At 32.5% G+C, this 26,168-nt stretch overlaps 2 protein-coding genes across 2 annotated transcripts; one reads left to right on the plus strand and one right to left on the minus strand.

Moving 5' to 3' along the window:
• Positions 1–2,573: 2,573 nt before the first annotated feature.
• Positions 2,574–13,424, plus strand: LOC123654428 (elongation of very long chain fatty acids protein-like). Its single transcript, XM_045590332.1, has 5 exons — positions 2,574–2,713; positions 7,080–7,270; positions 8,024–8,104; positions 9,079–9,378; positions 11,352–13,424. The coding sequence occupies exons 1-5, from the start codon at positions 2,653–2,655 to the stop codon at positions 11,634–11,636; spliced, it is 918 nt and encodes a 305-aa protein (XP_045446288.1). The 5' UTR covers positions 2,574–2,652; the 3' UTR covers positions 11,637–13,424.
• A 2,815-nt stretch (positions 13,425–16,239) lies between these two features.
• On the minus strand, positions 16,240–23,043 carry LOC123654427 (elongation of very long chain fatty acids protein 7-like). The gene is made up of 5 exons (XM_045590331.1): positions 23,002–23,043; positions 22,097–22,287; positions 18,221–18,295; positions 17,194–17,493; positions 16,240–16,841 (listed from the first exon to the last, which is right to left on the minus strand). The coding sequence occupies exons 2-5, from the start codon at positions 22,259–22,261 to the stop codon at positions 16,635–16,637; spliced, it is 747 nt and encodes a 248-aa protein (XP_045446287.1). The 5' UTR covers positions 22,262–22,287; positions 23,002–23,043; the 3' UTR covers positions 16,240–16,634.
• Between the last annotated feature and the right edge of the window lie 3,125 nt (positions 23,044–26,168).

Here is a 26,168-nt window from a genome sequence, read left to right on the forward strand (position 1 = left end):
AAACTATAGCTGATTAAGGTCCAACTCTTCATATATCTTAGTTGAAGAGATCATTTTTTAGGCATGAAGAATTGACAGGTTGTTTAAGTTCTGAATAAAAGTAATTTTAAATACAAGAAGCATTAGAAATTTAAGGATCTGGTTTGGTTCATGTAAGAACTGACAATATAAGTTACGGTGGTTTGCAATGCCAACAAGAATATTAGCTTCAGGTCACTAATCGACCCGTTTACCTTAATAAATAAAATATAATATTAAAATTGTTAGTCAGACTTAAACAATATGCAAAAACAATCGTAATATAAACAGCCTACGTGTTTCTCCAAAGCCTCTATCCTTCAGTGAAGGTCCCTAAAAATCGGTTCAGCCGTTTCGAAGGTTAGCCTGCACAAACAGAAAGATACATTAACACTATGCAACAGAAATATCAACGATCGAGACGTCCTATATACATAGTCTTCGCCTCCCTTGCTACGAATATCTCGCGCTACTAAAATGGCGCGTGGGGTAGACAGGGGCGATGGGGCGTCAGTTGCGTCAAAGCCTTCATAGAGAGCAAACGTGTATTTTATCGTTCATTACGTTATTAAAAATTCTATAAAACGTCTTACAATATAATTGGTGAAGTTATGTGCTTTTAATATTTATGTAAGTTATTAATTTTTACTTGAACAAAAACTTAATTACACATATTTATAATTCGTTTAATTATTATGTTCTTTTGTGTGAACATTTATTTCTTTGTAATCGGTACAGTCTGAAATTATTATACTGATTTTGATTTAAAAGGCTTAGCTTATATGAAATATACTATGACTAGCCTAAAGTAGGTAGAATAGAATAACAGTAGCAATTGACAGTATTAAAATAACGCAGGTGAAGTGGCAAAGATGTCTTGTAAAATATTAACGAATAACAGCCAGCATATAAGTTTTTTTTTATAAATACTTTTTTGAACACAATATTTTTTTTTATTAAAAAAAACAAATGATAAATAAGCGCTTCACACTCAACGATGGACTAGGATAACTCCTGTATTGGGGCCCGGAAAAAATTAATCAATTAAATTCTTAAATGTAACATTCTTTTTTAATAATGTATTTAAAAAATTATAAATTGTATGAAGTTATTTTTAGTTTATTACTTTTTAGTTATTTCGTTTTTTTTTTTTGCAAAAGTCAAATGTATGTTATTATGTGTATTGTATTCCAATTTACTTAAACAAATTTAATAGGTATAATAATAAATATAATTCGATTAAATTTAATAAAATGATATGAAAATGTTTCTAGCACGCTTTTACGTAACTTTCATAAATTCTATAATGGATAACAAATATATTATCCTCTTAAATTAAATGACGATAGCGTTCCAACATGAAAATAAATTATTTTAATAATTTTACTATGTTAACTAAAACATAACATTTATATGCTGTCAGAGTACTGTATAAGAAATTGGATATTATGTACAATCGAGGAGTGTAATTTATGGATAGGTTAGGGTTTTTTTTTGTATAACGAAACTGTTGTTAAACGTTGTACTTTTTAAGTTAGATAGGTTAGGGTTATTTATTTTTCCTTTTTGTTAAACGAAACTGTCGTTAAACGTTGTACTTCTTAAGTTAGATAGGTTAGGGTTAAATTACACTCCTCGATTGTACATAATTACCAAGAAATTATTTCAATATTTTCTTTTTGTAAGATTAAATTTTTTTCTTTTGGCTAAAAAAAATGTAATAATATTATATCAGAGGTCAGATTCAAAAAACTATTTACTATTCTCAAAAAAAGTTATTTATATTTAGAATAATTCTAAATAAACGTTAAGTTCTTCCGGTTCATAAATTTCCTATAGGCGTTGTTAAAATTTTCCTTTGTTAAAGGCGTATTTTTTAATAGTTAATTAAATAATGTTATGTTATAAATATGTAAATACTTGACGTCTCTCCTCGAACGGTTATGTAAAGTTAGTTTGTCCTCATACGAGAGAGATGTTATTGAATTATGTACATTTTTATTAAAATCCGGATACGGTAATTTTAAGTAACCGACGATATTATATCTTTTTAATCTTTGATTGTTACTTTTGAACTTTTAAGACACGTTTATAGTTATACGGCACGGTAATATTAGAAACAAGATTACAAAAAAAACACGCACGTAAATATCTTATTTATTCTTTTTCTATTTTTAAACAACGTCAACTGGACTTAAAGCGCAAACGCACTTACTCGTTTTCCAAAATTACAAATTTAATAAAATTGTCTACTGTTTATAATTAATTATATTTGTTTTTTTGATTATTGATTTTACTTTTATTTATTTAATTTTATTTTTACTTATTGATTTTTTAATATAATTTTGTTTTGTTTCTTATTCTGAATGTTGTCTTGTTGTACTAACCCAATATGGACTTATAACTTGGTCTGAAATAAAGTATTATTATTATTATTATTATTATTATTATAAACAAATTTCAGTGTACTACGTCAGGATAAGTTTTAAAAAATGATTATAAAGTATACATTATTTTGATTAAAATAAAAATATTTGTTTTTTTTTTCCAGATATAATACAACTGATTAGTTAGCAAGAAAATGCGGGAGAGCCTTTCATGACATTTGGAAGTTAATACGGCAGCGGAAAGAAGATGGCGCTCTCAAACAATTCATTCACGAACACCTACAATCATCTGTTTGTTGAATTAGCTGGTGAGTACGTCGTTGTATCCTTATTCATGTACCAACTTATCAAACTTTTCGAATCATAACACTTTTTAAGTTCTAAAGTTCTAGCAACCTCTCAGATTAGTATGTCTATGACTACGACTCGATCGAGGTCGACAAACAAGCGTACGGCTCACCTGATGGTAAGAGATTACCGTAGCTTATAGACGCTTGCAACACCAGAAGCATCGCAAGCGCGTTGCCGACCCCAATCCCCCCCCCCCCCCCAGGAGCTCTGGTCACCTTACTCACCAACAGGAACACAATACTGCTTGAAAACAGTATTATTTAGCTGTGATCTTCTGTAAGGTCGAGGTACTTCCTCAGTCGGGCTGCTCCATATTTTGAGCAGGAAATTCCTGCTGTGCCCTACCTCAGTTAAACTCTGGTTGTTACGTTTTAATAGTTGTTTCCCTTTGTCAGCAAATTATTCACGACAAAACTAATAGGATTGGTAAGCCTGCATAAAGAGATCTTTTTTATATGACTCAAACAAACCTTGACTTGAAACTTTTTTTGACCTTTCGGGAAACATGCGTACAGCACACAATATAACGGTAAGCTATTACCGTAGCTACAGATAACTGTAACACTAGAAGTATCGCAAGCGCCTTGCCGACGTTAGCTGTGGTCTTCTGTAAGGTTCCCTAGGCGCATACTTCTCCAGACGGGCTGTTCTAGATTTTGAGCAGGATATTTCCTGACGTGAGTCACATTGAAGCAGCGTGGTGGATTAAGCTCTGATCCTTCTCCTACGTAGGGAAAGAGACCTATGCCCAGTAGTGGGATATTACAGGCTGAAGCGGAACTAACAGATTAATTGGTAACTACAGACCGAAAATGTTACAATTATATTTACTAACAGGTCATGGTCTATAGATATAATGTAAAGGAAATACCAACTCAAAATTACCTTTTTTAGGTATGTTAAATAATAATGTCCTTAATGGATAATATGTCAAGGTACATAAGATATATCCGTATTATTCTTTGAACTTTAACCCAAAAATGGGTTCATTATACTAAAATCAATTCAAAGTTTATCATGATTAATTTATATACCCATATTTGTTGTGGTTCGTTAGTAAATAAATTTACGTAACGCGTTTAAACACATATCGTTCTTGAATAGTTTGAATGTTTATGTAATTTTTTAAATTATTATCTTATATTATTAATATTAATTGATTAAATATGTGTAATAATTAATTTCGCTTAGTAAAAAAAACATCTTCATTTCCTCAAATCAATGTCGAATAGAGCAAAAACAACTTCGAGATATTTAATTTGCATTTTTTTAAATATTGTCTATTTATTAAAATTTCATCGATTAGGTCTAATCTTAAATATTTAAATCATCAAAGATTTTATACCGATTTTTTTTTTTATCGTACTAGCGATCCTTAAGATGAATGTCAATTCCCGGTTCTAAATAGAAGTACTATAATTGCAACAGCAATAGACAATCTGAATGGTAATTTTGTTTGTTCTACAACAGAAAAAATGGCAGTTATAGAGACTGCCGATAGAAGTGAAAACTTAAAACTTTTAGTATAAAAATTTGCACGTCGGTTACGCGAATGCACGAGATTTCACCCATCCAAAAAGCGTCTTACGCGCACAGCACACGGCCGCTGCGAGTGACGTCATGAGCATGTCGGTGACGCGAACCTATAAGATTTTTCCCTACCAAAAAGTACCCAACGCAGCTAAAGAAGGTTTCACTTTAAAAACCGACTATAATTATACCGACAAACAGTAAACTACACACGTCACCTTTCGATTAAAAAAAATCATCGAAAAGTTCTGAGGTAGCATACATTTAAAAAAAATACAACAATATTGACAACCTCCTCCTTTTTTGGAAGTCTGTTAAAAATACTAGAAATTACTACATTATTATAATTTTAAACACTAATTAAAGCAAACACAATTTCACTACTTATAGGAAACAAACATTTTTGATTATGTTTCCAATTTTATAGTCACAGATTTATAGACACAAAAATTAATGCTATAGACAAGTTAAATATATTTTTAGTGGCTCAGATAAAATTATAGTATTTATGATACAAACGTATGTTTAAACAAACGATTAAAATTAAAATAATTAAAAAAAATACAACTATTTTTGTTTTTCCCATGTTGATTTTATCACTTGATAGTTGGTATATTATACGCTTGAAGAATAATCGTTTCATACTAAATATATGTATATGATATTAAATAAAGATCTTCCAACCCGCATCGGAGGAGCGCGGTGGATTAAGCTCTGATCCTTCTCCTATATGGGGAAAGAGGTCTATGCCCAGAAGTGGGTTGAAGCGTATCAAATAAAGTATGCTTGAATAAAACCTGCTTTTTAAAGATCGGATGATTAAACGGTTGAGATGTTTATTTTAGTTAAGTCTGCACTTGCTAGATATATCTGCAAGAGATCTATCTTTTAGCTATGAGAATTTTTTTATTTTCTAACCGATTTCAAAAAAAGGACGAGGTTACTCAATTCGACCGTATATATATATTTTTTTTTATTTTATGTATGTTCGGGGATAACTCCGTTGTTTATGAACCGATTTTGGTAATTTTTTTTTTTTGTTAGAAAGAAGATACCAAGTTACATTTGATAGGTACCAATACCATGATAAGGAAACCAGGATCAGATGATGGGATCCCAGAGAAATCAAGGGAAACTCGAAAATCCGCATAACTTTTTACTGAGTTTACCGATTTTGATGATTTTTAATTTAATCGAAAGTCGATGTTAATCATGCGGTGACATTTAAATTTCGTCGAGATCTGATTACAATTTTTGGAGTAATCTTTGATAATGCGTATTTACTTGACTATTTTTTCGTCTACCTACGTTGTATTACTGTTGATATAATTGAAGTCAGTTTTTCTTCGTTTGCCTTCAAACACAATTTTATTTATTATAAAGTGTGTGCACAGTAACGTGTATTTATATGTTGTGCTTGTATTATGGTCTTTTAAATCGTTCTTATTAGATGTTTAACTCGAGACATTTATTTACTACTTGTAATTGGATTAATAAGGGCTAAATAATTTCCGTTAAAGACAATAAAAGAATTGAACAATGAATAGTTATTAAAACAATATAACAACAATCTTTGAATCGTAATAAACATAAAGTTGAGCAATTACAAATAACGCAGCATAAATACTGAGTAATAAATTAACTGAGGTAGGGCACAGTAGGAAATTTCCTGCCCAAAAGATGGAGCAGCTAGATTGGGGTAGCACCTCGACCTTACAGAAGATCACAGCTAAATAATACTGCTTTTAAGCCGTGTTCGTGTGTCTGTGTTGGTGATTAAGGTGACCAGAGGTCCCTGGGGGGAATCGAAGATAGGGTTGGCAAAGCGTAAGCCATGCATCTGGTTTTGCAGACGTCTATAAGCTACGGTATTCGCTTACCGTCAGGTGAGCCGTACGCTTGTTTACTGATTTCACAAAATTTACAAGAGCACTAAAGCCGCTAGTCTCCGTTATCATCTCAGGTACCCGATGCTAATAATTATCCATGGTAGGGAAATTATCCTCCTACCCAAAATTGAGTACCGTATTAAGTTCCAAAACTTTTGCTAAAATTAGAAAAATGGATTTTTTTTATCACATTAGAACCCCTTGTAACATTTATTTCAGCTTGCTAATACTTATTATTTAGTATTAATAATAAAAAATTAAGGCATTTTATTAATAATAACTAAATCGTGATAACTTTTTGTGGTATATAAGATAATCGCAACTAATAAATTAAATTAAAATGAATATTAATGAAGTATTTCAAAATAATTTATTAAATTCACAGACACATCAAAAAAAAAAAACTTTGTATATAAAGTCTTATCGATCGCAATTATTAATAGTCTGAAGCTTAGTAAGGCACATAGTTCAGTTAGTGGAGTCACGAGGTTTTTAAACTATAAAATCTTTATGCTGTGTGGTTACGGTATCAAAGAATATAACCAACCCCATCTCTTCCCGTGGGTGTCGTATGAAGCGACTAAGGAATAACACAGTTCCACTACTACCTTGGAACTTAAAAAGCCGACCGATGGCGGAATAACCATCCAACTACTTGCCTTTGAAATACACAGGCCGAAGACGGGCAGTAGCGTCTTCGGTGCGACAAAGCCAGCCCTGCGATCACCAACCCGCCTGCCCAGCGTGGTGACTATGGGCAAAACACATGAGTTCACGCCATTTTTGGCGTGAACTTATGGAGGCCTATGTCTAGTAGTGGACTGCGAAAGGCTGCTGTGATGATGATGATGATGATAATGATGAAAATATTTATAATAGTTATAAGTATCATTTTTGATTTCAGATCCTCGAACAAATGATTGGTTCCTCATCAAGAGTCCGTTTCCGGGACTCACTATCATAGGACTGTACCTGTATTTCACTCTAAAATGGGGTCCACGTTATATGGCCGACAAGAAACCTTACCAACTACAAAAGACGTTGGTGGTCTACAATTTCATTCAAGTTTTGGTCAGCTGCTGGTTGTTTTACGAGGTGAGTTGTTAAAATCGAATTCAAAAGATAAAAACAAATTGCTACGGACTCGATTTATTTGTGCTAATAGGCTGGACCGACGACCTAAGTAAAATGGGCGATGTAGGGTGGATGACGATTGCAGAAAACCAGGATATCTAGTGCAAACTTGGGAAGGCCCATGTCCAGCAGTGGACTGTACTAAGCTGAACTGACTGATTGACTGATTGATAGGCTATTGTTGTAGTAAATAAAAAATGACCATTTGAACGCCTTTGATTGAATTATTTGATTCTGTGGTCTCTAATAAAACCAATACCTACCTAAACTACTTTATTAGTAAATTAATTGTTAGTATAAGTTATTCTATTAAAATAATAATACTTACTTTTTTACCCAGAAAATAGTCGAGATAAGATTTATAATTGCAATTTAAATTATTTTGCTTATGTTCACTATAATGACGTGTAGAGTAGTGTTTTTAAGAAACGTCACAAGTTCTCTTATTAATATATAATAATATAGATTATATCATTATTTTATATCAGCGTAGACGTTATTTTTATTTTTCTTTATTACGAAGATGCCTATATGCCTATGTTTATTACAGTTTTTTAAAATAAATTGAATTAATACGATTACTTATATACGCGTTTTGTTGTTGGCGAAACAGGAAAATACGTGTGAGTTAACCACTTAATTACATTTATAGAAGTAAGTTTGTTGTGATCACGCCGATAAAATATTTAAATCTATCATTTTTATTTATTCCAGGGCCTCGACGCTGGTTGGTTGAGGACTTACAGTTGGAAATGTCAACCAGTCGATTTTTCGACAACACCTGAAGCATTACGGGTACATACTAAAGTATTATTTATTTATTGTCGTAACTGGTGTCATCAAATACATCATAATTTAAAACGGAAATTTGGAATAAAATTCTAAATTAAAGTTTTTAATTAGATGGATAATGATTATTTGTAAATGTTCAATTATCTATAAACATCCGCTACTATCGAGATATTCTATATCTGATATCGCCGGATATACCAGATAGAACTAGTGAACCGAGAACGTTGACGAAATTAAATCTGCGTTGGTAAACATGAGTCGTAGACGGTAGCGAAGAAAAACATAAAGAGGAAGCTACATAATTTTACTAGATATTGTGACGTGTATGTTTACAACTCAATAGTGAGAATGCGTGCTGATTTTGCTCCAATTATTTATTCTCTTTCGTTGAAGGGCACGTTGAATATGATAAGTAGATTAAGTACAGTATTAATACTGCTTTCAAGTAGTATTGTGTTTCGTGAGTAAGGTAACCAGAGCTTCTGTTGGGGATTGGGAGTAAGGTCTGCAACTCGCTTGCGATGCTTCTGGTGTGACAGGCGTCTATAAGCTACGGTAATCACATACCATCAGATTAGCTGTACGCTCATTTGCCGACCTAGTTGTATAAAAAAAAAAAAATTAACGACTACCTGACTCGGTGACTTTTTACCGTCATATTTTCTCCTGGAGCGGAGACCGCGTGACCGCAAACGCAGTGTGGTACGTCCTCTGGCCCGCTGCACCAACGATCTACGTAAGGTTACCGGTGTAGGCTGGATGAGGACTGCGGAGAATCGGAATTTCTGGCGCGAACTTCGAGAGGTCTATGTCTAGCAGTGGACCGCAATAGGTTAAACTGACTGACTGACAAAATCAAATACGAAAATAAAATGAGATTTGATAAAGTCATTTGGTAGTTATGCCTGTATATATATAACTACGATTAATTCTGATGTGTGTTGTTTTAGTTTATTTAAAATATTTTTTTATTTCAGGTAGCGCGAGGTGTTTACATTTATTTCTTAGCGAAAATGTCTGAACTACTCGACACGGTGTTCTTCGTTATACGAAAGAAAGAACGCCAAATCACCTTCCTGCATATGTACCATCACACCGTGATGCCCATGATATCATGGGGAGCGACGAAGTACTACCCCGGTGGTCACGGAACTCTGATAGGAGTCATTAATTCCTTCGTACATATCGTCATGTACGCTTATTACATGCTGGCAGCGATGGGGCCACAATATCAGAAATTCCTGTTTTGGAAGAAATACATTACTACCCTACAAATGGTGAGATCGTATTATTATTTCAACTGTAAAAAATATAAATTTTTGTGTTGAAAATTTTATTTATGGTAAGGACGGAGGAAGAAGCTATAGATAGTTTTTGCTACTCGTAACAATTTCTTAGTAAAATATTTAGAAAAACAAGTTTATTCATTCTAAATCTTGTACAAGGAACTGTAGTAGAATCTTCCTAGTAAATAATCATAGGTAAGACAAAGAAAATGTTTTACATAAAAAGTAATAATTACTTACTGGACAGTCTACACGAAATTTCACAATAGAGTCCAAGCAAAAACAATGTGAGTAATATATAATAACAAATTGAAAAGAAACAACATTTATGTTGTATGGTTTAGAGAAAAATTCTCATTACCATGCCAATTAACCGTTCCCCTCGAAATATCTCGACGATGATGAGAAATATTTAAACGCTTTAATTAAAGAATGCCTCCTTTTCTTAATTAGAATTATTTCACATAATTATTATATTTATAGCAATTAAGTTTCAAATTGAAATAAGGGAAACATTCCAACGTAAGTGCGAACAAATTTTATACATAATCTCACTTTTACTTGTCTATGGTTTATTTCGTAATTTAAAAATTTAATATTAGCAAATTCAATCAGGCATTACTAAATAGTTCATGTGTCATTCTTTGAGATTTTTTGTTTTAACTTCCTAATCAAATTTATTTTTTCGTGTGACATAATAAGCCTCAAATTATCAAAGTCCTTTTCAACAAAAGAATCAGTTATTAGAGTTGTTAGATTATTTTGAACGCATTTCGTTAAAATCTCAGATATAATTTTATAAAAATAATCGATGACAAATAAAAGAAATATAAAGGAGATGGATACGATACCATACATTCTTGGGCCAAAATGTAATGAAATGAAAATGGTATCAATTATTGCATTTAGGCTTATTGATCCCTCGCTGAAAATTATCTATATTTTGGCTATCTGAGAGTGGAGTTATTAGATTTTTTGTAAAAATGAGGTTATGTAACAATATTTATAAAAAAACCCGATCACTACGTTCTTGTAGTACTAATGTTTGTTATATTTAATGAAGAATGTTTGAAAACTCATTACAAATATTGATATACACTTGAAACCATAAATAAATATCAGGAATGGACTCAGAATGCATCGGAAAACAGTAAACACGAAACGAGTGACGGACACAGTATTACTGTCAGTCAGCTGTCAAAGCTATCTTTAAAAATATGATTAATTTTAAATCTTGGTCATTTTGGTTTATCAGATATTAATTGATATTTTCGCTATTAATGTAACTTTATTTAAATGCACTTTATTGTTTACAGCTTTAATTGTGCATCTAAATACCTTGAGTTAATTTACTAGTGCAAACATTTTTTTTTGAATTCTGTAATCGATTATAGTTGAATCGATACCCAAATAATTTGACAAAAACTATCTTTCTCAATTTTCTCCGCTTCCAAATTCAGAATTGAGCTGATATTTTATATTTTAAAACATAAAAACTGTGAATAATTTTTTAAACCATATCTCTAGTCAATACATTTTGGCCAAAAAGTCCCCATCTCCTTTAGAATACACACTTTACCCGGCAGAAGGGCAGTATGGTGGATTAAGCTCCGATGTTTCTCCTACATGGAGAAAAGAGCCTATGTTCAGCAGTTGGATTTGCAAGCTGAATTATCCTATAAGTTAAAATAATAAAATACTTTTTCAATTATTTATTTCAATTAAGCTATTAACTCCTTGGAGAAATTTTAAAATGGTATATTTTTAATTCACTAGGTTAACATTAAGAGTACTGTTTCAAAACTGAAATCATTTTCTGCATTAAAGGGTTAATCCCGTTTTTAATACATGCTTGTGCACACACTTACATATTTGCAGTAGAAATTTGTGTTCCTTTCTGATAAAAGTGCAAAGAAGTTTTGATTTTGCTTTTGTAATTTACAAACGCTTATTTCAAATTCCAGTTGCAGTTCTGCATCGCTTTCATTCACTCCTCTCAACTCCTCTTCTACGACTGCGGTTACCCTCGCTGGTCTGTCGTCTTCACCCTACCTAACTCTATCTTCTTCTACTATCTCTTCTATGACTTCTATTACAAGGCGTATGGTAAGCCAGGGGATAAGAAAAAGGAGAAAGACAACAACAAAGCTATTAGCGAACATAGCAAATCGAATGGTATCGCGAACGGCGTTAAATCGGAAAATGGAAAAACAAATGGGATTCGCAATGAAGGAAAGAAAATTGACTAAAATCAAGGGTACCGGTTCATCATGTAAATATGTTAGTTCGTGTAGATTTTTTTTTTTACATTAAAATGTACATTAATTTTAAGTACGTACTAAACGTAATAGTTAAATATTAAATTCTGCGAAGCTGTTAAATAAAATGCCACACCAAAAATGATTGTGAATCATATTGAATTTACTAAAATGTGACGAAATATGACGTTAATATTGTAAGACCATGAATAGTTTAAAAGAAAATCTAACTTATGTTTTAACATATAGAGTATAAGATAAGAAGTAATATTTATACTTCTGAGAAGAGCTAAAATGGTCACACAATCCATGTGATATTCTTATATTCAAATATTTCGGTGATAGTCATTAACTTTGTTACCAATTTGAAGGATCAAGGGTTTTCGAACATGAATTAATTATTATTGAACATGTTCTATAGTTTTGAAGACTATGATTTATGTTCGATAGGCTTTTTTATCTTTGGTCATATTTACCAATAATTAAATTAAGCCATATAGGATAAAGTTGAGACAGAAAAATATTTATCAGTAATATTATCGATAAATGATTTTCTGTTACAAACTTAAATTAAATTTAAATGATTCTAGCATTAGTTTTGTATATACGATAGTTTTAAAGATTATGTATTATGCGTATATATCTTTATGTCTTTTTTTTATTTCATGTTACTTTGTTGCTACATAATACATGAGATAACTTTTTGTGATATTATAATTAATTAAAACTGAATAACAAACAATTTATAACATCAATTTTTTGAAACAAAACAAAAATATCATTGAATCTTCCGGTGATATACGTATAGTGACAAAGATAACAACTGAATGGAAAAAACACACTTATACTTTATATTCCAGATTTTCCTTATAGTTTATGTAATTACGGATGTAAATAACGCAATAATTTTATCTAAGGTTAGTTCTACGTAATAATAAACTGTGATTAATTACTTAACTGTCTTGTCAAAAATTGTGTCAATTATGTAGCTCATTCGTGTTACAAACACGACAATTTAGTTATTTGAATGTAATTTTTGTGATGATAAAAAAAATTGGTTGTCTGTGAAGTCGGTTTACGGAAGATAGTTTTATGCGATAGCGTCATAAAGAAACACTGATGAAAAATTGGAAACTTTAATCAAGTGCACGCTCAGGCTCAGGCGGAACATGACGATTTTTTGTGCGTGCAGTCGGATTCGAGTAAAATTAATCGCACATGAAAAAAATATCAGTTACAACTCTAAGTCAGACTGACGTAGCAACAGTATGCGATTAAAAGGAAAGCAAAATTTCAAGTAATCATTTTACCTATATGACGTCCTTTCCTTGTCCTTGACGTCAAATCCCTACTAAACTAGAACCATGTCGTAGAAATATAATGAAGAGTTAATTTGACATAGTTCTCATTTTATTCACTATATCATGTATATGTATGTTTGGAATAGTTTTGAGATATGATAGGTGAAAAATTGTCTTCCAAAAATTACGCAATATTATTATGACTTTTGATTAAATCGCTTTTCGATTATCGAATGAAAAAAATAAAAGATATTTCAATTTTTAATTTATAATACTTTGACACGTGGTACAAGACATATTGTCACATTATTTACTTTTTTTATTATTAGACTTCCTTTTAAGATTCTGCTACTTGTAAAATACTCTATATTTATCTTTTTATACTATACATAATGTACTTCTGTCAGTATGTGGTATACAAATGTTATCGTAGTAATAAAAGTATTGACTGGGTTCAAATAAAATGTTATATACCTTCGATGATGTTTTGATATTCAAACTTAACCTTTTAAATAATTAGTACGTAGCTTTCAATTATTATTTTAGTTTAAAATTAATTGTATTTTTCTTTAACGTTCGACAAAAAAATATCAATATAGTGCATTATGTTATGGAAATGCTTAATATGGAATACGTATAAATTTAAAGAGATAGAACCTGCATGGTTCATAAGAAATGAATACACACGTATAGGATCCACTCTGGAGTCGTGGTGTGAGTAGACGCCTAAAACTCCGAAGGTTGGCGGGCTCAATTCCCACTTGGGATGGCTATTTGTGTTTGTGCAAATATTTCTTTCCGGTTTGGATTTCTATTCTTGTGGGTCTTTGCCAGCGTGCCTCGAGCCGTGCCGTGCGTGGAGAAAGAGGCCTTTGCCCGACAACAGCAGACCATAAATTACTTACTCATTTTGCACTTTATATATTTTCTTCTATTCTTTGTTTACTTATTTCGAAACAAATACTCTAAAACTTACTCTCGTTTCATTAACAACAAATGGGATTCTGTACAAAAAGAGATTTAAAGTATTCCTTTTTCCTCCACTAGGGTGACGAACAAGCCTACATTTTATCTGATTGTAAGCGAATACCATAACCTATGGAAGCTTGCAACGCCTGGATCACTACAAGCACTTTTCCAACCCTATCTCTCACTATTACTTGGGTGTCACATTTGTTCAGGTGTAGATACTTCTCTAGTCGGGTAGTTCCAGATTTTAGGCAAGATATTTTTGCTAAGATTGTGGCTTGTGGTAAATTATTAACTAGAAAAAAACAAGTGGTGACTTATGTCCAGTAGTAGACTATGATAGGCTGATAATGGTTTCCTGCTACGCCCTACCTCAATAAGCCCCTTTGCACTGTTCCTCTGATACTCTAAGCAATTTTCTTAACATCTATGATTATTTTTAATATGACATGAGAGTGCAACTGACCATTTCGCTTATGGATAAGTAATTATAATAATACACTTTATTGTACACCAAAATATAATAATCTATATAATAAGTGTTCTATATAGTTATTCTATTAATAAACAACACGGCGATGGTACGTCATAAAATAAGACAAATCTGAAATACATCGCGAATGTAATAAGCATATAAATTGTTGTGACTCCTGTCCTAATACAAGAGCAATGTAGTTTCATACTGCTTGCTACTACGCGTTACAGATAAATGCATTCATTACGTTAACACATATTATTATTTTCGCAAACAAGCGTACGGTAGTTTATAGATAATAATTATAATATAATAATGACTGACAAGTTAACACAATGGTGGCGAACAGCGAACTACTTTTTTATAATTAAAGTAAAGAGTTACAAAAACAAATCATTCAATCAATTCAACAGATTACAATCATTGAATTACTCTACAACATCTCCAATAGATGGCACCATTAGTTTAATTTGATGTATTATTTTAACAATAGAAATATAAAACAACGTCCGGTCTAACTGATAAAAAGCGTAGCCTATAGACGTTTGGAACACCAGAAACATCGCAGACGCATTGAAGCAGCGACCTTACATTTGACCCTTGTTAGGAGCTCTGGATGCTTTGCTTAGCTCAGAAACACAACACTGAGAGCAGTATTATTTAGCTGTGATCTTCTGTAAGGTTGAGGTAATTCCCCTAGTCGGGCTTCTCCAGATTTTGAACAGGATATTTTCTACTATACCCTTTTTTTACGTGGGGAAAATCCATCATGGATATCAGCGTGGGGCGCCAGAGGGCTATGTCAGACTCCTAATGACTAAAAAACCACTACGTGTGAGCAGTCGTCCGCCTGGTTGGGGCGAGATGGGGTCACGCTAGCTTTCGCCACCTCGCCCTGGCGGTAGGCCCGGACAAAGCCTCCGGGCCCATTTTCTATTATACCCAATCAATGCATTGAAAAATACAAAAATTATTCAGATAATTTAAACCAATTCTGGTTTTAACGTAATCATATTATAACATGTGTCCAAAGGTAGGAGCTACATATTTATAACTATAGTACATATCTTTTATAGACAACTCTAAAATAAATACATTAAGCTCAAATGGTTTTCCTAGCAGAAAAAGAGGACTTTCTCCAGTAGTGGAAGTTGTAGGGAGTTCAGACTTGTTTAGTTCTCAAGCAGAAATGGTACTTTTCCAGTAACAAGCGCTGTGGTGTAGTGGGGAGAGGAATCCCCCAAAAACAACGGTGGTTTGCGGGTTCGATTCCCGCTCAGGATGGATATTTGTATTTGTACAAATATTTCTTTCCGGTTTGGATGTTTGTCCTTGCAGGTCTCCCCACCGTGCCTCGGAGAGCACGCTAAGCCGTTGGTCCCGTTTGTTATCATAAATACCTGATAGCGATTGTTCTGATGTGTCAACCCGCAGTGGAGCAGCGTGGTGGATTAAGGTCCAATCCTTCTTCTACATGGAGATAGAGGCCCAGCATTGGGATATTACAGGCTGAAGCATAGTCGTATCTATATCATGTGACTTGATAATCGATGTAATTAAGGAAATGCTAGGAATATTATCAAATAATTTTAAATTTTCACGTTGATGACATCTGAAAGATGGTAAAATAACACATCGTATATCCTTGTTGTATTGTTTATTTTTAAATAGAAAATCAATCCTTACGGTAGTCACTAATAAGTAGTGATTTATATTAAATACACAAATCGGACTATAATATGCTTATATTACAGTTTACATATATTTAAAGTACAATTTTAATACATTATTAGTTGTTTTACATTTATGTAAAAATAAAATCATTTGATTTATTATTATTTTTTATATTGAAAGGGTAAGTTAAAAATACATTAAAAAAAATTGTCATAAAAAATCTAAGATAATTTTAATAACAATACAACTCATTTTTTGCTTACCCGTGTAAGTGAAATAGAACGCTTATGTATGAGTAAGTGTGTGTGACACGGTGCGATGACCTTTTAGTTTTTTAAACAACAAAAAAAAAAAATGTAAGGCAAACTCCTTGCTGGTATGAACCAGTCTTCTTTTAGGTTTTCCTTTTTACTTCAGTGCTGTTGTTAACAATGTTTATTTTTAATAAATTTTAAAATGGCGCTTATTAATTACAACAATTAATATGACATTTAGCGAAATTATTAAGACAATTAAATTTCCAAATCTAAAATTATGCTATGAAGAAATTTTCCTACATTAAAAATATTACTATGATTCCTTCTCGCTAAGCTTACATATATTATCAAAAGAAATGGTTTTCTTTCCACTAGTATAATTTTTCCAGTAGAAATGTACGAACAATAATAATACAAATGCATTATTAAAAGAAAAAAATAAAGCTACAGCACCTTCGTGTGGGCATTCAGACCTTTGTATAGCTATCGCGTAATGTATAAGAATACATACGAATTGTACCTGAAAAAAAAAAATAAAAATAAAAAAGTTAACGATCCTGCAATTAATGGATGTATGTAAAATTATTGCATTAATTTTATTAAAAAAATGTCTTCCATATTTAAAAAGAGATTCCCGTAAAAAATATAATTGACTGCTTTGCACATTTCAAAGTTAGTTTTAAGCAATATTAATATTGGCGGAAAATCTTCAACTCAGCATCAACGCTTAGAATTTTCGTAGTTGAAGTTTATGAATTTAACAATACTAGATTCAAATATAAAAGGCGCTATTATAAAAGGTAATATATAGGCGCTTTGATTGAAATATCTTGTATATAATAATACAGAAGAAAAATATTAATTTAACTTACTAGCTGCATTTTTGTCATATGTCTTTTCCAGAATATGTATTTAGTGGCTTTCGGTCCCAAAGCAGCTAAACCATAGTAGGTGTACATGAAAACATGGACTAATGAGTTCAGACCTCCAATGATGAGTAGCAATTCTGAAGGCCAGTATTTTATATAGGCCCATGATGCCATCATCATGATGCAGTGGTGGTATACATGAAGGAATGTAATCTGTTTGTCCTTTTTACGTAGCACGAAGAAAACTGTATCCAGTAGTTCAATAATTTTTGCGATGAAGTACAGCCATAGAACTAAAATTATCTGAAATGTATTTAAGACTGAATTGAACTAACAACTTATGTTGTTTGTTAAAGTGTTGTATGGTGATGAGGGCTATAATTATCTTTTTATATGACTATTTTGACATACAAGTGTACAACCCACCTGAAACGGTTACCTACAACACGAGAAACCTCGCGAGCGTGTTGCCGATCCTTTGGAGCTTAGAGGTCTAAGCCTGCCCAGGAGCTCTTGCCACCATACTCACTACAGGGACACAGCACTACTTAGCTAGTATTATTTAGCTGTGATCTTTTGTAAAGTTGAGGTACTACCTCATGTGTGGTGCCCCAGATGTTTTTTAAGCGCGTGGGAAAAGAATAATTTTTTTTTTACACACTGCTGGGCAAAGGTTTCTTTGTTCGTGTAGGGGAAGAGTTGGATTTTTATTCGCCATGCTGCAACACTGCCAGTTTGTGGATATATTTTTTACTGATTAGTCTTTATCGTGACGACAGATCACACACAGCTTTGGGCACTAACGCAAAATTATATATATATATATATATATTTATAATAAAAATGTAACGGATCGCTGTCTGTACATTTAAGATATATGAGAAAAAATATTATTGGGCCGTTTATCAACGCAAACAGCACCCAAAACAATGATTGTCAGAATTTTTGTCTGAATTTTGATTAATCTTTACTTATATTACAATTTAATTAGTGACTATTTGATAGTATCGTTCATATGAATTCAACATACCTCCTTGCGATGACTCTCGTCGTTTATTAAACAACTCCTTGGTGCCAGTCCGTGACGATACAACTGTTTAAAATACTGAAAGAGAAATTAATTAAATTAAAATTAAGCACCACATTATTATTTTTTTATGTTTGCCGTGGTCTGGGTGTTTGTGCAGTCCTTGTGTCACTCGGTCACTCCACCGTACTTCGGAGAGCAAGTTAAGCCGTCAGTCCCGGTTGTTATCACGTACACCTGATAGCGATCGTTCATCATATGCCACTCATAGTGGAGATATATCCGCCAACCTCGCATTGGAGCATCCTGTTTGATTAAGCTCTAAGCCTTCTTCTACATGGAGAAAGATTCCTGTGCCCAGCAGTGGGATATTAACCGAACCAGAATTTTGTAAACGCATTAGATTATAAGATCTGTTACGTTTTCAATATTATTATATGTAAATAAATAAATTAAGGCTGAAGCGAGTGACCACATTATTATTCATTTGAAAAATAGATATGATTATGTTAAAAGTGTAGTAATTGTTTTTTTGCCTTGAATATGTCTTTGAAATTGCTTCTATCGGGCGGCAATGCAAAAAAAATTAATGATAATAAAATCGGGGGATACAGTTTGGTGTTGCAGCTTCATCATTTTTCGTCTCTATCCAAAATTCGATTACACCATTAGATAGATAAAGGATCAAAGAAAATATCAAGCTAAGTAACGACTGTGACACATTAAGCGCGGCGGAGGACTAAGCTCCATCATTTTGAGGTAATTTTGCTGCGTATCGAGATGTTCCATTTCGTATAACTTTTAACTCTGAGAAGCTACGACTTTCGTTGAAGTTCCAATAGTCAGCCCTTGTCAAAATCTAGCCCATTCTATAAAAATAATAATAATTATATACGCGTCAAAATTCCACATCCAAAAATAAAAATCGTAGATTTATATATCGTAATTTATGAATCGTAGGTTGGAAAGGGCTTCTCAATAACAATCAAATGGTACCAATAATTGTGTTTGCTCGCAAACGAAAAAAAACCGACTTCAATTACATCGACAAGTAATACAACATAGATCGACGAAAAAATAGTCAAGCAACTACGCGTTATCAAAGATTACTCAAAAAGTAGTTATCAGATCTCAATAAAATTTATATGTGACCACATGATAAACATCAGCTTTCGATTAAATCAAAAATTATCAAAATCGGTACACCCAGTAAAAAGTTATTGCGGATTTTCGAGAGTTTCCCTCGATTTATCTGGGATCCCACCATCAGATCCTAGTTTCCTTATCATGGTACCAAACTAAGGATATCCCCTTTCCAACAAAAAAAGAATTATCAAAATCGGTACATTCAGTAGAAAGTTATGCGGTATAATACAACGTAGGTCGACGAAAAAAGCGTCAAGTAAAAACGCATTATTAGATATAACTCAAAAAGTAGTTGTTAGATCTCAAATAAATTTAAATGGGACCAATTGGCACACACCACCTTTCGATTAAAACAAAATTTGTCGAAATCGGTCTACCCGGTCAAAAGTTCTGATGTAACATACATAAAAAAAAAAAAAATACAGTCGAATTGAGAACCTCCTCCTTTTTTGGAAGTCGGTTAATAAAAATACTAAGTGACCGAGTCAAGGCACTATATAGAAAACATAACCCGTAGGAGACGTATTCACGTACAACATTCAGCCATGTCTACGACGCAGAAACGCTCCCTTATTATTTTTAACCGACTTCAAAAAAGGAGGAGGTTACTCAATTCGACCGTATATATATTTTCATGTATGTTCAGGGATAACTCCGTCGTTATGAACGGAGATATCTCTTGTTTGGTACCATGATCAGGAAATCAGGATCTGATGATGGAATCTCAGAGAAATCGAGGGAAACTCGAAAATCCGCATAACTTTTTACTGGGTGTACCGATTTTGATAATTTTTAATTTAATCGACAGCCGATGTTTGTCATGTGGTTACATTCAAATTTCATCGAGATCTGATTACAACTTTTGGAGTAATCTTTGATAATGCGTATTTGCTTGACTATTTTTTCGTCTACCTACGTTGTATTTACCTGTCGATATAATTGAAGTCGGTTTTTTTTCGTTTGCCTGCAAACACATTTATTATATAAATAGGTCGACAAAGTCTAAAAAAGTGTATGGTACACATTATAGTAAGCGGTTAATAGCGGATCTCTGGCCACTTTACTCACTACAAGAACACTAAACTCCTTGAGAGCAATGTTACTTAGGTGTGATATTCATCATTTGCAAGTTATAATTAGAATCATATTTTAAATGAAAACTTTTTAGTGTTATACTTCGCAAAAAAAAGGAACTTTGTTACTTATAATCTCTTTGTACCTGAGATTGTCTGGAAGAGATTACTTAAAGCAATAAGACCGCCTTTGCATGCTGTCATTGTAACTACTTTTTAACCGACTTCCAAAAAAGGAGGAGGTTCTCAATTTCACTGTATTTTTTTTTATGTATGTTACATCAGAACTTTTGACTGTGTGGACCAATTTCGACAATTTTTTTTAATCGAAAGGTGGTGTGTGCCAATTGGTCCCATTTAAATTTATTTGAGATCTAACAACTACTTTTCGAGTTATATCTAATAATGCGTTTTTACTTGACGCTTTTTTCGTCGACCTACGTTGTATTATACCGCATAACTTTTTACTAGGTGTACCGATTTTGATAATTCTTTTTTTGTTGGAAAGAAGATATTCCTGGTTTAGTAACATGATAAGGAAACCAGGATCTGATGATGGGATCCCAGAGAAATCGAGGGAAGCTCTTGAAAATCTGCAATAACTTTTTACTGGGTGTACCGATTTCAATAATTTTTAATTTAATCGAAAGCTGATGTTTATCATGTGGTCATATATAAATTTTATTGAGACCTGATAACTACTTTTTGAATAATCTTTGATAACGCGTAGTTACTTGACTATTTTTTCGTCGATCTACGCTGTATTTACTCATCGATGTAATTGAAGTCGGTTTTTTTTTCGTTTGCGAGCAAACACAATTATTGTTTAATTTTATTTCTGGTCTGTTTTTTTTTCCTCTTTTTTATTAGATAAAAGTGTTTGATTATGTGTATGCAACTTATCTATAATATAAAAATGAGTCGCTGAATGTGTTGCTAAGCGCAAAACTCGAGAACGGTTGGACCGATTTCGCTAATTCTTTTTTTTAAATATTCCTTGAAGTACGAGGATGGTTCTTACGGAGAGAATAATTCTAAAAAAAAAAAAAAAAATTCCTGAAAAAGTCTAAAAACAACACTTTTCTATACTAACATACAAAAGATTTGTGATAATACTTAAAAGTCACTGTTAGGCGATACGAAGTTCGCCGGGTCAGCTAGTAATAAATAAATAAATAAATAAAACTAATGGAGTCTTAGTTTAAAAACTACTTTTGCTAAAATAATATCTAATACTATTGCGTCATATAAAATATTTTCAGATGAATAGCACTCGTCATTATTATACCAAAATCTAGCAGCTGTCTCTGTAGTATGTATTTTGTATTCTCATAATAATTTATGCCCCACCGTGCCTCGGAGAGCACGTTAAGTCGTCGGTTCCGGTTGTTGTACTGTACACAGTAGGATAAGGAATATAACCGCCAACCCGAATTGAAGCAGCGTGGTGCATTAAGCTCTGATCCTCATGGGGAAAGAGGCCTATGCCCAGCTTTGGGTTATTCAGGCTGAAGCGAAGCGAATAATTCTGTAATACAATTAGGAGACAGAGCAATCCTTGTTTTGATTCAGTCTTTGCTGTGTTCTAAGATTGTGTGGTGTTTGTTACGTTGTGCTCATAATCACTTAAGAAATAAATCTTATACAATTGCATACGTACCTTTTTCACTAGATATGCAGAGAATACAACTTGAAATATATTGTACAATATCAACACAGTCGTTAGTTTGTAAGGTTCTTTATTTTTCATGTATGAGGGTCCTATTTTAAATATGAATAATAAATAGGAAACCAAAATCAGTACGACTGGTCCAGGCGTCGTCATCAGAGGTAATGAGTCAGCTTCTTCAACTGTAAACAAAATTAAATTGAATTAGATTAAAAACAATTTAAATTAAACGTGAGTAGCTGCCTCCGATTAAAGAATACAGAAATTAAATTTAAATGTTTAACTAGCTGTGCCGCTTAGTTCACACAGTTTAAATTTAAAAATTAGCCTAAGTTACTCCTTATTATATCAGCTATATATATCAGCCAGTGAAAGTGTCATTAAAATCGGTCCAGTCGTTTTAGAGATTAGCCGGAACAACCAGACAGACAGACAGACAAAAATTGTAAAAAATGTTTTTTTGGTTTATGTACCGTGTACACGTCCATGCTGTGTGGTTACGGCATTAATAATATAGTAACTCCCTCTCTTCCCTGGTGTCATGAGAGGCGACTAAGGGATAACAGAGTTCCACTATCATCTTGGAACTTAAAAATCCAACCGATGGCGGGATAACCATCCAACTGCTGGCTTTGAAATACACAGGTCGAAGACGGGCAGCAGCGTCTTCGGTGCGACAAAGCCAGCCCTGCGGTCACTAACCCGCCTGCTCAGCGTCGTGGCTATGGGCAAAACGCATGAGTTCACGCCATTTTTGGCGCGAACTTGTGGAGGCCTATATTCAGAAGTGGACTGCAATAGGCTGAAATGATGATGATGATGATGACACGTTCACACACTCCAATTTTATTTATTTGTATAGATAAATTTACGAAAAATAAAATAGATCTACTTACACTTGCTCTTATTCCATTCTGAGATTAAGTTTCCAATATCAGATAACATGATGAATCTGTGTAATTAAAATTAAGGTATTACATCGATGTAAATTAATACTGTATAAGAACGTGAACTTCAGACCGAATCTTTGGGGTAAGGCGCAATAAATGTAAGGGTTACAAAAATTAGGTATATAAATTATGTATTTTGAAAAATATTATCATTATCTAACTTAGATCAATATAAAAATGGGAAAATTTATACAAATAATATTTTTACCATATTACCTGTCTTAATATGTATGTATGTGTACGAAATTGGACTCAAACCCTCTCACCGTGCACTTTTACTCACACCCCACTCATTTACACACGCGTTAAGAATAGATTACTCGAATGCCGTCGTATTTATAGATAACACTGAACTTGACCAAAACCTTAATGTAAATTAAAAAATATTATAGACGTAATAAAATTTAATTATAATAATAAAATATGTTGCAATAAACTGACTACAATGTATTTTGTTTATAAAAATAATTAAAAATAATTTACTTCAGTAAACTAGTAATATGGGACCTAAAAAGGTCAAATAGAGGACATATGAGTAGTTGGAAAATGTAAAAAAAATCATAGATAGAATGTATTGTTTAGAACTTTTATTTTGACCGCGTTGCTGTTTTGTACGTAGGTACATTACATACTATGAAAGATGTTTATATCACTTTATAATTTTTTATGATTTCGCACACTTACACTATCGTACATTTACCGTCAACATATGATCACCTATAAAAACTATTTTGTACTATTAATTGATTTGTTATCTTCGTCGAGACGAGAGAACTTGTGTACAAATATTATTGTCATATCAAAAGTAATATTTAATATTAGTGCTTTTAGCTTTTGACGCCAAAAAAAAAAATCTCTTTCTTTTACAGTGGGTTTCATCCTACTATAATTTTTTTCACTTTTACCATTTTCAAAGGCACTATTTTTAAAAGCACTGGTCTATTTGGGTTATGGTGTATGTCACTTGTATAGTCAATTAAAGATAAATTTTTATTGATAACAAAATGAACACGAAAGATTACGATCAAATTGAAATACGACTCACGACGAGCACCTTCTAGTCTTCGATCAAAATAATTGTGTTTGCTAGCAAACGAAAAAACCGATTTTAATTACATCGACAAGTAATACAACGTAGGTAGACAAAAAAAAATAGTCGATTAATACGCGTTATCAAAGATTACTCAAGAAGTTGTAATCAGATCTCGATGAAATTTAAATGTGACCACATGAAAAATATCAGCTTTCGATTAAATTAAAAATCATCAAAATCGGTACACTCAGTGAAAATTTATGCGGTATAACACAAAGTAGGTCGACGATAAAAGAGCCAAGTAAAAACACATGACTAGATATAACTCGAAAAGTAGTTATTAGATCTCAACTAAATTGGAATGAGAACAAAAATAACATGCACCACCTTTCGAATATTTTTTTTAATCGAAATCGGTCCACCCAGTCAAAAGTTCTGAAGTAACATACATAAAAAAATACAATCGAATTGAGAACCTCCTTTTTTGGAAGTAGGTCAGAAAGTATCATAAAAATTGGTATACCCAATAAAATTTAATTCAGTAACGCACATTAAAAACAATTGGTGCAATCAATAGCCTCCTCCTTCTTTTGACGTCGGCTAAAATCTGAAAAATGAATAAAAAAGTAATTTTAAATATATTTTATAAACTAAAAGATCTAAATATATCATAAATAATCTCTCGAAGCCTATACAATGTAATAAAGTATTTTCTTATTTTTTATTAATAATAAAAACATTTATGTCACCGTTACTAAGCTCATTAATTTTAACTTTGTTGTTGGTTAATAATGTATTGTAATATTGGACTTTTATCTATGAACCCTTTAATCATATTTAAACTTATATTTGACACTGTCCGAGACAGTCTCAATCAGTCTCAATCAGTCTTCCCGTGATCATGGCGATTGAAACATTGCCGAAATATATGGACCTAAACAAAATAATAAACGTGGAAGCCCCCGAACAAATATAATTTTAAATATAAAAAGTTGTCGCTTGAGCTTAAAAGCTATCATCATCATCTCAAATATCGTTAGAAAATTTAATGACTGACTTTTATGCCAAGTAGCATGTAAATACGTAGATTTTTTTAGCAGCGCTTTTTACAAAAAAAAAAAAAAAAAAAAAAAATCTATTTCCCCTTTTACTAAAAGCTTTTATTTAACTTGCAATGCCAAGTGCCAATATGGCGGAGTGGTTATTTCTAATGAAATCCAACAATATGGATATCAAATGAAACGGCTTGCTAAGAATAGCTCGAAACATGAAGTGATGTGACTCTAAATCCAATATGGTGGACTTTTAAAGATGGCGGGCTAGTTATTTTAATGAACTCCTACAATATTGGTACATAATCATAAAAAAAAAAACGACTTGTATTACAAAAGTAGTTATCAGATCTCGATCAATTTTACATTTGACCACAAGACAAGCATCAGCTTTCAATTAAACAAGATCATCATAATTATTTATAAATCATAAACTGCGACTGCCCTTTAGTGGATAATATAGCTTATTACATTATCGTAGATCTGCCGTGTAATATCATTTGATCGATATTTTGAACCGAAGTAGTTGCTAATAACGCCATCTATCAACCCTATTGTGTAGAGGGTGGTGATAAGGACGCGTACACACCGTCACCTAAATACGTATAATAAAAAGGTACTCTCCAACCATATTTGAGCCTATATATAGATTTGGTATCCCTGGTACGGACTTTGTATAAGGTGAGTCACGTATTAAAAAAAAGAGGATGCGCCTACATAATCGTACAGGTAATTAGCTGATGGGTAGTTGTACATATCATTGCTTCTAAATTTTTACAGGGGCAGTGTTAAACTATGCAATAAAAATATGCGTTAAACTAACAATAATTTAACATTTTATGAAAAAGTCATTACATTGCCATTGCTCCCAAGATCAGGGAACATCTGCAACCGAAACACGTACTATTTTAACGTTGAAGGAAGAATTATAAAAAGACCTTCAACAAGACAAACAAATATATATTAATAACCACATATAATAACCCACAGGACAATGAGAAATTTTTAAAAAAAGAAATGGCGTGCTT

This window comes from Melitaea cinxia, chromosome 6, assembly GCF_905220565.1.
Source record: "Melitaea cinxia chromosome 6, ilMelCinx1.1, whole genome shotgun sequence".
NCBI classification, from domain to species: Eukaryota; Metazoa; Arthropoda; class Insecta; order Lepidoptera; family Nymphalidae; genus Melitaea; species Melitaea cinxia.